General features: G+C 30.9%; 1 protein-coding gene across 1 annotated transcript; it reads left to right on the plus strand.

The window, feature by feature from the left end:
- Positions 1-10,709: 10,709 nt before the first annotated feature.
- Positions 10,710-13,496, plus strand: LOC127899191 (probable terpene synthase 9). Its single transcript, XM_052432470.1, has 7 exons — positions 10,710-11,075; positions 11,184-11,436; positions 11,525-11,906; positions 12,051-12,269; positions 12,367-12,505; positions 12,670-12,927; positions 13,102-13,496. Exons 1-7 carry the CDS (start codon positions 10,836-10,838, stop codon positions 13,402-13,404), a joined length of 1,794 nt encoding a protein of 597 aa, XP_052288430.1. The 5' UTR covers positions 10,710-10,835; the 3' UTR covers positions 13,405-13,496.
- The last annotated feature ends 1,004 nt before the right edge of the window (positions 13,497-14,500 follow it).

A 14,500-nucleotide genomic window follows, 5' to 3' on the forward strand; every position in this document is an offset into this window, starting at 1 on the left:
GGTAATGCAAGATTTCCAAGAAATAAACATGGAATATTTTTAACAGAATCCTTTATCGGTTTAACAGCTTTAGTGTGCTCATCAGTCCATGCAACAGGATGTTTCTTTAATCTATTATGCAATGGCTTTGAAATCCTATTGATGTTTGGACAGAAATCAAGAACATAATTTAAACTACCTAGAAATCTATGTAATTGAGTTTTATTTAGGATTTTATTAGGAAATTTCTCTGCAAATGCAAGAGATCTTTCAATAGGTGTTATGGTTCCTTTGGAAATATAATGACCAAGGAACATGATCCTTGTTTGGAACAAGGAGACTTTAGAACTAGAAATGGCTAGACCAGCCTTCCTAGTGGCAAGATAGAAAGTCTTTAAATGCTTGAAATGTTGATCAATTGTTTGGGAAAAGATCAACACATCATCAATATAAACAATGCAAAATTCAGAGAAAGGATTATAAATATCATTCATAATCCTTTGAAATTCTGAAGATGCATTCTTTAATCCGAATGGCATAATAGTCCATTCATACTGTCCAAAAGGAACAGTAAAAGTAGTTTTATAACGGTCTTTGGGATGAATTTGAATTTGCCAAAATCCAGATTTCATATCAAATTTTGAAAAAATGAATGCAGAATGTAGTTTCTGAAGCAAATCCTTTTTATTAGGTATGAGATACCTAATCCATTTTAATGCTTTATTAAGGGGTTTGTAATTTATGACTAATATGGGTGTTCCTCTTTTTATCTCAGAATTCTTATTGACATAAAAAGCAGCACAAGACCATGGAGACCTAAACTTGACTATGAGACCTTTAGATTCTAAATCTTTTATCTCATCTTTGCAATGTTGTTCCAATTCCATGTTCATTTGGATTGGACGGGCTTTGGTAGGTATTTGCTTTTCATCAAAAGAGTTTTCATAAGGCAAATCAACCAAATGTTGTTTTCTGTTCCAAAAAGCAGATGGTAGATCCGCACATATTTCTTTTTCAATGAGGTCTTTAAAATCAGAGTTTTTTCTTTTTACAAATTCATTTTGTAATTGGTTTTCGATTCTTTGTAAACTCAAATCCTTTTTAAAACAAATCAGGTCATTTTGTTTTGATTTGAGGAGTGTATTGATTTGGTTCTGATAAATAGAACAAGCTTTAACAATATTCAAATTTCTTGTTTTAGGTTTTTCAATAAAAGAAAAAATAAGTTTTTTGGTTTTTGCTTTAAAAGATATATTATCATAGTTGACAGTATAGGGAGTAATGAGATTGATAAAGGAGGTTCCTAAAATAACAGTATGGTGTATGTCATTTGTAAGAATAAAAGAAGTCATGAATTCAAAACCATTGTTATGAATAGAGGCGTCAACTTTAGATTTGACATTAAGTTTTGAATTATTAGCGGTAGAAAGTCTTTCATTCGTTTTCTCATGAAACCTTCTGGGGACAATATTTTCTTTAATGCAATTTAAATCAGCACCAGTGTCAAAAAGGGCAATGGTGTCAATTTCAAAATCTTTAAAAAAAATCAAGGTAATTTTAATCAAATACTTTCTTGTGGTGATTTGCTTTAAAACAAACAGAAAATCATTGGGTATAGATTCAATGTTTTCAAGACTTTGTCCTCCATTACCACTATCATCAGATTCTGATTCTTTATCAGAATTATCCTGGAGTTGTCTATGTAAGAGAAGTTGAATGGTTTCAGAATCATTTTTTTGTTTTTCTTTCAACTCCTTTATCTCAAGTTTGATTTCTTTAATCTCTCTTTGAAGGTCTTGGATATTGGGAATTATTTTCTTTGTTTTCTTTTTTTCCAAGATTTCAGTTAGGTCATATGTATTCTTTTTAATGGTAGGGGCTTTAGAAGTTTCTGCTTTATCACCTAATTCTAAGGTTTTTAGAAGCTTATCAAGATACTCCTTTTGAAGAGTAGGGTCAGAAATGTGTTTAACTAGCTCAAGAAAAGTTTCTTGTTCTTTAGTCAACACATTGAATTTTTTTGTCTTTAATTAGGATTCTGTATCAGAATCACTATCACTGGATACAGATGTATCTCAGTCAATTAACTCATCAACCTGTAGAGGCTCATTGTTTCCCGATATGGAAGACTCAGAGTAAGAAGACTCTACAAGCAAAGGGGCCACTTTAGAGAATATCTCTTCATTTAGGTCAAGTTCATGGAGCTTTCTGCTCATTCTACAGAATTTCGCGGTACGACCTTTCTTTCCACATTTGAAACATGTGGCTTCTTTGTAATTGAAAGGAGCTTTTGATTTTGCTATGATATCTTTCCTTTTAGAGAAATGTGGTTTGCTATAAGGCTTCGATGGTTTCCTATAGGAAGGTTCTCTAAACTCATTGAAGGGTTTCCTATGGCTTTTAGACTTGTAATGTTTCTTGTAAGGTTTCGAAGAACACTTATCATTACAATCCTTAGAAGTGGAGGCTTTAAATGGGTTATAGTTAAACTGTTTACAGAAACTACCTCAGTACCTTAAACCAATCTCGTTTTAATGCCTCTTCTATCTATGAATGGAACATAGATGGTATGTCTGAGTATAATATCCTAGGATTATTACAACAGATGACCATGGCAGCTAATGCCTATAAAACCCAACAGGGAACCTCTAACAAAGCCATAGCAGAGATTCTCATTGCTGGCTTTACTGGTCAGCTTAAAGGATAGTGGGATCATCTCCTCACCAAACAACAACAATTAGATATTTTAAATTCAATTCAAACAGATGAGAATAGAGCCCCCATCTATGATGAATTCAATAGTCCAATTCAGGATGCAGTCGCTACCCTGATTCTGACTATATCCCTTCATTTCATATGTGATCCTTCACACCTTAGGGATAAGAATGCTGAGTTACTACACAACCTGAGAAGTAGGAAGCTTAGTGAATTCCAAAGCTACAAAACCACATTCTTTACCAGACTCTTCCTTAGGGATGATGCAAATCATATAACTTGGAAGGAAAAATTCCTTACAGGTTTACCTACCCTATTAGGAGAAAAGGTTAGGAATTCTATTAAAACCTTTTATGACAACCGTATTCCCTATGATGAGCTCACATACGGTGAACTTGTCAGTTTTATTAACAAAGAAGGTTTAAAGATTTGTCAGGACTTAAAATTACGGAAACGATTAAAATGGGAGCTTAGACAGTCTAAGCAAGAACTAGGTAGTTTCTGTAAACAGTTTAACTATGACCCTATATATATATATATGTATTTCCTATAATTATTTTTGCCTTTATCTATAGATGCATAGGCTGAGAATAAGAGAGGGGATGTCGTAAAATATGTTCAGTGCTGCATGAATGATGAAGGCGTATTAGCAGAAGAAGCAAGAGACTGCATACAAGTTTTATTCAATTAAGCATGTGCGGTATTTAGAAAAATGACCACCAATTAACCAAAGAAAGATTCAGAGAGAATTCGAATAAGGAATAAAGATTTGTAGATTTTAGAATGATGATTGATCGAGTTATTGTCAAGCAGACTGAAGTTAGATTACGCCTTTTCCTTTCTCATTAGGTCTTTTGGGCGTTAGGTTTGGTATTTATAAAACCAAGCCAGTCTCAACACGATTTAGAATAATTTTGAAGAAGAACAAATAGGGATTTAAAAATTAAGAGCATAGTGATCCTTAAAAGAAAAAAAAAATTATCTTTGCGCATTTCTATCAAATGATAAAAATAAAATATCTAGATAGTGTCCCAGGAGATATATCATTTTCCAATTTACAAACATCACCCTTGAAAGAACTTTTTATGACACTACAAAAATGAAAATGAGATCGGAAATTAAAACAACATTTATTTATTTATCATGATGAGGAACTATTTAGTGTGAACAGAACACACCTTATAGTATGCAATTGCATGTGTATGATGACTTAGGAGATTTAGTGAGTGCAGTCAGATGCCTAAACAAAATCCATACTACGAGTAATGCATTAAAGAATGGGATCAATAATTAAAGGGAATATATTGTCCTTAATATTTTCCTGAAAATCAGCGCTACACATCTCAAAACTTTTATCTCAAAAAATTATCCTAAATAATATGGAATTCATCAATTGATGGGTGAGTAATATAATTAATTTACTTGAATCTTGTGAAAAGTTATCAACCACTCAATAAATGACACATTATTTGGGATAAAAAATTTCAGATGTCTATCATTACTCTTTCTTAGACACCGTGTCCATCTCAAAATTGGTACAGGCATTGAGCCATCCCCGCCAAATTCATTGCAATCCCCATAAGCACGTCGCAAAAGTAATGTGGGTTTCCACATCGATCACTGTTTATCTTTATCCATGCGTCAATAGATTTTTAGTTTTTACTTGTCACTCTTAGGCTTTGTTACTTAATGGAGTGGGAGTGGAAAGTGTGGGTTCTCCTCACTCCAGCGTTTTTTTGCTCATCTAGGGAGGCGAGTGAGAGACCCACTCTGAAAGACCTAACTATTTTTAGAGTGAGGAGTGAGGTTCTTACTCCCCTGGTAGGAGATGGGAGTGAGAATACACTCTCACCTCTTTCTTTTTTATCATTCCCTTATTTACTATAATATTATTACATTTATTAAAATAAAGATAATATTACATTTACCTAAAAATAATAATAACATATTTAAATAATATTACACATATTAAAATTGCTAGTAGTAAACTTATTAAAATAAAATATTCTTCTATTTAGTTAAAAAAAGATAATTTACATTAATTCTAAGTTAAAATTATTAAAAATAATATTATTATATTCACAGAGAATTAATAATATTACTATATACTATTTTATTTGAAACTATAATATTAATATATTTATTTAATTTTAATAGTTTTATGTTTATTTAATATTAATAAACAATAATAATGAATAGTTATTAATAAACATAATAATTATGTTATTTCTATGAAAATGATAATCTTATACTTTGTATCTAGAGTACTTCACTTAATTTCCTCTGCAATATGGGCGTTAGCGGTATTTATCATGTACTTCTAGACTGTTGAAGAATCTTTTCCATTCTTCGGCTATGTATGGAAGGATAGAAATAAAATGACCACAATTTTGGGTATTCACCTAATCTTATTAGGTATATGTGCTTTTCTTCTAGTATGCAAGGCCCTTTAATTTGGGGGCATGTCTGATACCTGGGGGGGGGGGGGGGGGATGTAAGGAAAATTACCAACTTGACCTTTAGCCCAATTGTTATTTTTGTTTGTTTACTAAAATTCTTGTTTTGGAGGAGACGGGCGAACTATTAGTGTGGATGATTTGGAAGATATAATTGGAGATCATATATGGTTAGGTTCCATTTGTATATTTGATGGAATCTAGTATATCTTAACCAAGCCGTTTGCATGGGCTCGTCATGCACTTGTATTATTAGGGGAGGCTTACTTGTCTTATTGTTTATGTGTTTTATATGTTATTGGTCATTAGTAATAATGTTTTACCGTATAATTAATAATAATATTTCATTTGTATTGCTCTTATCAATAATTTTTAATTTATAAAGTTAAATTAAAATTAATAAAGATTGTGATTTACATAATTAACAATATTAATAATTATTTTTAATTTTTATAATTAAAATTAATAATAAATAAAAATAAAAATTAGTAAAGCACATGAATTTCTGTTTTGCACTTGGAAAGATTGAAAAGTGAAAAAAGTGGGTGCGCAAAGAAATCTACTAGTAAAGAAACTTGCCGCATACATAATGTTGACGCTAATTTCTGGTCAACTAGAAAAATGAATAAATGAAGCACGGGGAATTTATGTGGCTCAGCACTTGATCTACTATGTCCACATGTGTAGAAAGAGTAATTTTCACTACTAAATAAGATTTACAATGAAGTTGTTTTTTTGTTTCGCTATTTGCTCATATCTCTTTATTTATCAAGAGTTCTTTATTCATAAGACAATTTAGATATCCTCAGTCCTCGATAACTCCTTGTTTTGATCATTTTTTTCACTTAATATAGAGTTTTATCTGATACCAACATGCTATCTCCATCATTTATCTCCTTTTTAGACTTGCATTTGGCTTTGAGAGCTTCTAAATTCCTCTACTAAGTTTAAATAAGGGGTTCTAACTATTAAATGCTAACTACTGAGCTTATTCAGTTAAACTTATCTCCCATGATTGTACTCTTGGGCTATCATGCACTCCTGCAGCTGTGCTCTACTGCAGTCGTGCTTTTTTGACTTATCAAGCCCTCACGTTATCATGCTATAGCTATGCTCTCCTATAACCATGCTCTCTTGTAGCTGTCCTTGTTTGAAATATCAAGCTTCATGCTCTCATTCTCCGACGTAGCTGTGCTTATTTGACATATTAAGCTTCCTATCGAGCTTCTATGCTCGCATGCCTTTTTAACTTTTCACATTTCTTGTTACAACACATAAAACGTTCTTTCAACTAAGCTATAAGTGGTGGGATAATTCATTCAGTGAGTTTTAAAGTGGGACCATCAATAGGTTTTTGTAATGGAATTCATTAAATTTAACGTTAAAAAGGTTATCATGCTCGCATGTAGCTACGCTTAATTGACTTATTAAGCTTCCTACCGAGCTTGCATGCTCTCGTGCTCTCATGCCTACTTGACTTTTCACATTTCTTATTACAACACATAAAAAGAAAAAGAAAATCTTTTAATTGGGTGATAGGTGGTGGGATAATTCAATTTGTGAGTCTTACAGTGAGGTCATCATTATATTTTTATATTGGAATTCATTAAATTTAACATTAAAAAAATTAATAGATCTTACTTTGATAAAGATGCTGAAATTGTTCCTCACATTTTTTTTTTCTAAAAAACCAAAAAAAGAAAAACTAGCAAAGAGACTAAAGAAAAGAAAAAGCCAAGAAGATGATCTAGAATTATTGTGAAAAACCATTTATTTTAGCTATTTTTAAATCCAACTTTAATACCATGATAATCACATTTTGAGTGTTTGTACATTCATGTCTTTGTCTCGTACTGTTAGTATCACTTGTTTATTTAATCCTTTTCATTGTGTATTATTCATTGATATAGCTAAATAATAAGAAAGAAGAAGTGTAAGAAACTAAGGACACTAAATTATTTTTAAAAAAAATTATTGATTCGGACCCTTACAAATAAATGGGTATGGTCAAAAGGTGGATAGTCAACTTTTTGTTATTTTTATTCTTTATTTTATTAATAAAACAGTCAAACTTTGTGCTGGGGGTGTTCAGAATCCGGTCCGATCCGCTCAAACCGTCCGATCCATAAAAATCCGATTCGTGGATTGGTGAATTGGATTCGATTAAAAATTTGAAAATCCGCAACTGACGGATTGGATATGGATTCACTTCTATAAATCCGTAAAAATCTGCGAATCTGAAAAAAATATATATTTAATTAAAAAATTTATAAATATGACATTACTAATAAATAAGTAAGTTAAATGTAATTACATACTTATATTAACACCATAAGATACCTTATCCATTATCAAAAAATAACATAAATAATTAAATAATTAAAATATACAAAGATAAGTTGTAAAAATTCTTAAACAAAATAAAAAATTATAAACCAAACAATTGCAAGCTTGGAGGGATAGTAAGGATTTATTTTTGAAGATAATGGCTGAAAATACGAGAAAGAAGTATGATAAGTATTGGGGAAATTATGAATCAGTCAACCTTTTTTGTTTGTTTCTATATTGCTTGATCCTCGGCATAAAGAATGTTTTTTGAGATATTGCTTTGTAGTATTGTTTGGGTAATTTAAAGCAAATGAGTTAGTTGTCAAAGTGCGAAATAATTTAAGTAGTTTGTATGCTGAATACAAGTTACTTTATTGTGATGATGTGGAAGTAATGGAAGCTATGAATGATGAAAAGGAGTTAGAGATTGATATTGAAGGTGATGCTAGGATGGTATTTGATTCGGGCTATATGAGTATTTTAAAAGACAATATTTTTGTAGAGAGCAAAACAAAAGTGGATCATTACTTGACATAATCATATGAGAACCCAAAAAATGATAGTTTTGAAATATTAGATTGGTGGAAGAGTAATTCTTCCAAATATCCAAATTTGTCTTATGTTGCTCGAGATATTTTGGCCATGTCTGTCTCCACTGTGGCATCTGAGTCAGCATTTAGCACTGGTGGTCGTGTTCTTGATCCACATCAGTGCTCATTATCTACAAGGACAGTAGAGGCACTAATTTGCACTCAAAATTGGTTACGCTCAACTCCGATAAGCTTTGATGAGGCAATAGATGAGATTGAACATATTGAGACAGGTAAAATTTACATCTTAACTTTAATTGTGTGTATTGATTGTTATTTGACTTTAGATTGTTACTCTATTTTTTAAAATTGACATTTTTCTTTTGTCTTACACACACAGAGATTTTGGGAGCTGATAAAAAGATATTTGATGAAGCTTGACATCATTTGATGGGATAGTAAGGGTAAATATTTATTAATATTTTTCTTCAACAAAATTATTTTATTTGTTATTTATTTCAATTATGTTTATTTTGTTTAGGTTAAAGTACGAAATACAAATTGGCAGCGGACATTTTTCTTTTTGATGTGTCATAATTTGATACTTTAAATATATTATAGTAACTTTAATTGAACAATTAATTTTAATGTATTATATTTTGAAACTTTAAATGTATTATTTTATCTTCATTTGAACAATTAATTTCGGTGTGTTGTACTTGAAAACTTTAATGGATTATTTTAGTTTTATTTAAATAGTTAATTTATTTAAATTTTATTCAATTTTGAATTTGATTGGTAGTAAAATTATTTCTATATTACTTTTTTTCATTTTATTAGTTCGTGGATTGGACCAAACGAAAAATTTGTAATCCGCAGATCAATCCGCAAAATGATGGATTGGATATGGATTGAGTCAAATCCGCATCCGATCCGCAAACATATGGATTGGATTTGGATTAAATTTAATCAATCCGTGGATTGGATTGGATTGAAAATTCATAATCTGGAAAATCGTGGATTGGATATGGATTGATGTCCAATCTGTAAAATCCGATCCGCAAACACCCCTACTTTGTGCTTATAAATTTCTCGCCTTTCCCATGATTTTACTCTTGTGCTATCATGCACTCCTGCAGCTGTGCTCTAATGCAGTCGTGCTTTTTTGACTTATCAAGTTTCTGAGCCCTCACGTTATCATGCTCTAGCTATGCTCCCCTATAACCATGTTCTCTTGCAGCTGTCCTTGTTTGGAATATCAAGCTTCATGCTCTCATTCTCTGACGTAGCTGTGCTTATTTGACATATTAAGCTTCCTATTGAGCTTCCATACTCGCATGTCTTTTTAGCTTTTCACATTATTGTTAGGGAAATTATCATTGCACCGCCTATATTTTGCTTTATGTTCATCCAACCACTACAAAATTTTAACATGTACTTTGCACAACATTTCTTTTTACATTTGTATCAACTAACCACTTTTGCATTAACACTATTAAATAATTTTAACAAAATGACAATTTTACCCCCAAATAAATTAAAAGACTATTTTATCTTACAAAAACTTTTAAAATAAAAAATTATAATCATAAAAATATCCCTAAATTTAATAAAAAATAAATCTCAAATAGAGGTGTTCAACTGATTTTTATTAAAGTTAGATTTTACAAAATTTTAATAATTATTTTTATTAAAAATTATAATTTTACAAAATTTTAATAAAAATAAATTTATTTATTTATTAAAAAATTATAATTTTGTAAAATTTTATTAAAATAACTTAATTTATTTCTTAAAAGAATAAATCCTAAAATTTTAATAATTTAGGGGATTTTTATTAAATCCCAAAATTTTGCAATTATTTTTATAATTATAATTTTATATTAAAATAATTTTTATTAAAAATAAAAATTCTAATTTTGGGATTTTATTTTATTAAATTTAGGGATATTTTTATCATTATAATTTTTTTATTTTTATAAAAAATGGCTTTTTAATTTATTTAGGGGTAAAATTTTCATTTTATTAAAATTATTTATTATTGTTAATGCAAAAGTAGTTAGTTGATACATATGTGAAAAGAAAGGCGGTGCAATGATAATTTTCCTTCTTGTTACAACACATAAAAAGTTCTTTCAAATAGGCTATAAATGGTGGGATAATTCATTCAGTGAGTTTTAAAGTGGGACCATCAATAGGTTTTTGTAATGGAATTCATTAAATTTAACATTAAAAAGGTTATCATGCTCGCATGTAGCTATGCTTAATTGATGTGTTCAACTAATTTTTATTAAATTTAGATTTTATAAAATTGTAATAATTATTTTTATTAAAATTTATAATTTTACAAAATTTTAATAAAAATAAATTAATTAATTTATTCAAAAATTATATTTTGGATTGAATTTAATCAATCCGTGGATTGGATTGGATTGGATTGACAACTTCTCTCTCTCACTCTCTCACACGTGTGTGTATATGTTCCCTGTTTCTCAGCTTATTGTTTTACTTTTATTAACTTCTTAACCGCCTCTTTTTATTTATTTAATTTTTCACATATGTTAAAAAAAGGGGTATGGTCAAAGGTGGATAGTCAACTTTTTGTTATTTTTATTTTTTTTATTAATAAAACAGTCAAACTTTGTGCTTATAAATTTCTCGCATTTCCCATGAAAGTGTTCATCACTAGCACTGTCTTGCAATTGAATTATTGTTTAGATTTATTGCATATACACTCCAACAAGATTTGTTGAAATTCAAAAAATATCTCATCTTTTTGCAATCACTTAGCTCGATTGCATAAATATATACATATATACATATATATATGAAAATAAAATTAGCTTCCGTCACTTACACATCAAGTGTTGTCAGTGTTCATGCTTGTAAAATCTTGTTCTCACCAAGTGTTGCCGCAAGAGGCAAAAATGGGCAATCAAGATTAAATAGAATTATTGCTTCTAATATCTCTGCTAAACCGCCGCAAGTGAATCAACGGCGGTCGGCTAATTACCATCCTAGCATCTGGAGTCCTGAACTCATAGAGTCATTTACCACCGATTATAAAGTAAGTAACTAGAATTAATGCATTTATTAATATTCATTTGCTTAACAAGCTATCTTATTTACATTGTTTCCAACATCAATTTAGCTTATGTTTGTACGTATCTACCAGTATGATTTGTATGCCGGCCGATTGGAGAAGTTAAAGCAAGAGGTTAAGAAGTTATTTTCATCCACCAAAGGATCTTACGACAGATTAAAGCTAATTGACTCATTGCAGAGGTTGGGAGTGGCTTATCATTTTGAACAAGAGATTGAAGAGGCTATAAATTTACTCACAAAAGATGTTAGTACACTCAAGGATCTCAATGAAACAGCATTGTCTTTTCGGCTTCTACGGGAACATGGCCATTCAATTAGCACAGGTTGGTTAACATATATACAAAATCTTTCCTTATTTTTTATATTTGTGATTCTTATTTTTGTGGATCATGCATGGTATAAATTAAGCAGATGTGTTCGACAAATTCAGAAACGCGGATGGGAAGTTCAGTGAGAGTTTAGAAGGGGATATAACAGGCCTTTTGAGTTTATATGAAGCTTCATTCCTCGGATCAGTTCAAGAAGATGTTTTAGAGGAAGCCAAGAGCTTCAGCACTAAACACCTAAATGATTACTTATCAGGGAAGTTGGAGACTAATTTTCTTACTGAAAAATTACAGCAATCACTTGATATCCCACTGTATTGGAGAATGCAAAGAAATGAGGCTCAAAATTTCATCGATTTATACCCAACAGATGATCCAAAAAATTTGGCGTTGTTGCTGGAGCTAGCCAAGTTGGATTTCAATTTAGTACAATCCATACACCAGAAAGAACTTAAGGAGTTGGCAAGGTCGGTCAGCTTGCATCTATAAAACTGCTTTCGTGAAGATGCGTGTGTGTGTGTGTCTATATATATATATATATATATATATATATATAAATGTATGTATTTCCAATTATTAAATTTAATGTAATCGTTATTTAATTTGTGTAGGTGGTGGAGAGAATTGGGTTTCAAAGAGACATTATCATTCTCAAGAGACAGATTGATGGAGAACTATTTGTGGGCAATGGGCATTGTTTTTGAGCCCCAGTTTAATAAATGCAGGATTGAACTCACCAAATTTGTATGCATCTTAACGGCCATTGATGACATGTATGATATATATGGATCATTAAATGAGCTTGAACTGTTCACAGATGCAGTAAAAAGGTGCAATAATTAACATATTTGGAGATTGGATTATTAAGCACACACCTTTTAGCTAATAATATTTCCTACATTTATATGGCTGACCCTTTTTTTTCAGGTGGAATATTGGGGCCATGGAGAAACTGCCATATTATATGCAGATTTGCTATTTGGCTATGTTCAACTTTGGAAATGACTTGGCATATGATGTTCTCAAAAATCATGGCCTGAATTTGCTGTCTTACATTAAGAATGAGGTCGCTAATAATATGCTAGGACATTTTGAATTTTTCATTCTTTAAGGCTCCCTGTTACTAAACGAGTTTGGTTGCTATTTTGGACTTTAATCATACAATGAATTTCTTTAACGTCTATTAATTTAATGATGATTGATGCATATCTTATGATTATTTTATTGCAGTGGGCAAACCTTTGTGGATCGTATTTGGTAGAAGCAAGATGGTTTAGTGGAGGGCACAAGCCAACTTTGAACGAGTATTTAGAAAATGCCTGGACTTCTGTGGCAGGCCCTGCAGCCATCGTCCATGCGTGTCTGCTACCACCCAAAGAATGCAAATTAACTAAACATTCACTAATTAATTGCCTCAAAGATGGCTATGAGGTTATCTATTGGTCATCACAAATTACTCGACTTAGCAATGATTTGGGAACTTCCAAGGTGACTACTCTGATCCGATACATACATACATACATACATACATACATACATACATACACACACACACACACACACACATATATATATATATATGCATGTATGTATATTTTGAAAAAAAGAAATATGCTTAATTAAATAATATAGTTATTGTTGTCTTCATCTATAAATGTATAGGTTGAGATTAAGAGAGGGGATGTGGTAAAATCTGTTCAGTGCTGCATGAATGAAAAAGGCATATCCACGGAAGAAGCAAGAGACCGCATACAAGGTTTATTAAACTATTCGTGGAAGAAGCTGAATGAGAATAGAATCGCTAAAAGTAATTGCCTCCCAAATACATTGATGAAAATGTGCTTAAACATGGCAAGAACTGCACAATGCATTTATCAGCATGGAGATGGCATTGGATCATCAAATGGGGTCACTAAAGATCGTTTAGTCTCTTTGATCCTTAAGCCTATCCCTATCGAACAATAATTAAGAATCCTTATTATCGTGTATGTTTTTACTTGGCATTATTTCCAAATAAAGCGCTTGTCATGTAGTTCGATTATATATATATATATAATTAGCACACTCGCTACCCATTCTATTATTTTTCCTTTCGTTCAGCTTCTTAAAACATTGTTGACCTCATATTTCTTTAAGAAATCAACATTCATACAACCCAAATATGAATCACATATTTTGTCGTATGAAATGAAAACATTAATGCTAGAGAAAGGAGTAGATGTGCAATCTTTTGAATCTTTATTAAAAGTGGCAAGTATCGTAGAAAATAAGCAGGAAAACCATAAAGATTTAAATAAGCATAATGATCTAGGAAGCCACGTTCATGAAAGTCATGAATTAGAAAGCCGAGAAGTTGAAATTTTAGATGACGAAGAGGTGCACATGTACTTACAAGATATTATGAGTGTAGAAAACGAAGTTGAGTGCTTATAGTCTAATAAATGGCCCCAAGAGTTTAAAAACAAAGTAGGAGAGCTAGAAAAATTAGAGATAATAGGTAATAATCTAGTTAGAAAAGATAATAATGAAGTATATAAGATATTTTTATGAATATGCTAATTATTTTTGTAAATATTGTAGTGACATAGGAAGTCTTGGAAGCATAATAAATGGTAAATAGAAGAGTAGAAAACTTTATTGTAGACTGATTAATCAATTTAGGACAACACCTAGCAGTCAACTTAGGAAGCTTAGAGAACTCATCCTGGGGCTTGGAGAGTTTCTTGAAACTAGTCAATCAACACTTGAAGAAGAAGAAATCTAGACTATGTTAAAGAATTGTTTGAAAGGAATAAAGATCTGTTGCAAAAAGGTGTAGGCAATTAAAAACCTAAAATGAACAACTTAATTAATTTTCGGAAATACTGTTTAACATTACTGTTCACGATTACTATTCATCTGCATAAAAAATATTAATTTTCTAAACATGCAATAAATTGCAAAAAATAAATGACACGGAGATTTTTACGTGGTTCGGATTAATCATTTCTACATCCACGAGACCATGCCCAAATGAAAAGCAATTCACTAAGTTGAGATGTTAGAACCTATGGATTTACCA

This window comes from Citrus sinensis, chromosome 8 (assembly GCF_022201045.2).
Source record: "Citrus sinensis cultivar Valencia sweet orange chromosome 8, DVS_A1.0, whole genome shotgun sequence".
Taxonomy (NCBI): Eukaryota; Viridiplantae; Streptophyta; class Magnoliopsida; order Sapindales; family Rutaceae; genus Citrus; species Citrus sinensis.

Excerpts from the sequence above, each read along its gene's own strand:
- LOC127899191 (XM_052432470.1), top strand. The coding sequence starts at position 10,836 with ATGAAAATAAAATTAGCTTCCGTCACTTACACATCAAGTGTTGTCAGT. Across the intron at positions 11,437-11,524 it reads TGGCCATTCAATTAGCACAG|ATGTGTTCGACAAATTCAGA; the intron begins GTTGGTTAACAT and ends TAAATTAAGCAG. Across the intron at positions 12,928-13,101 it reads ATGATTTGGGAACTTCCAAG|GTTGAGATTAAGAGAGGGGA; the intron begins GTGACTACTCTG and ends ATAAATGTATAG.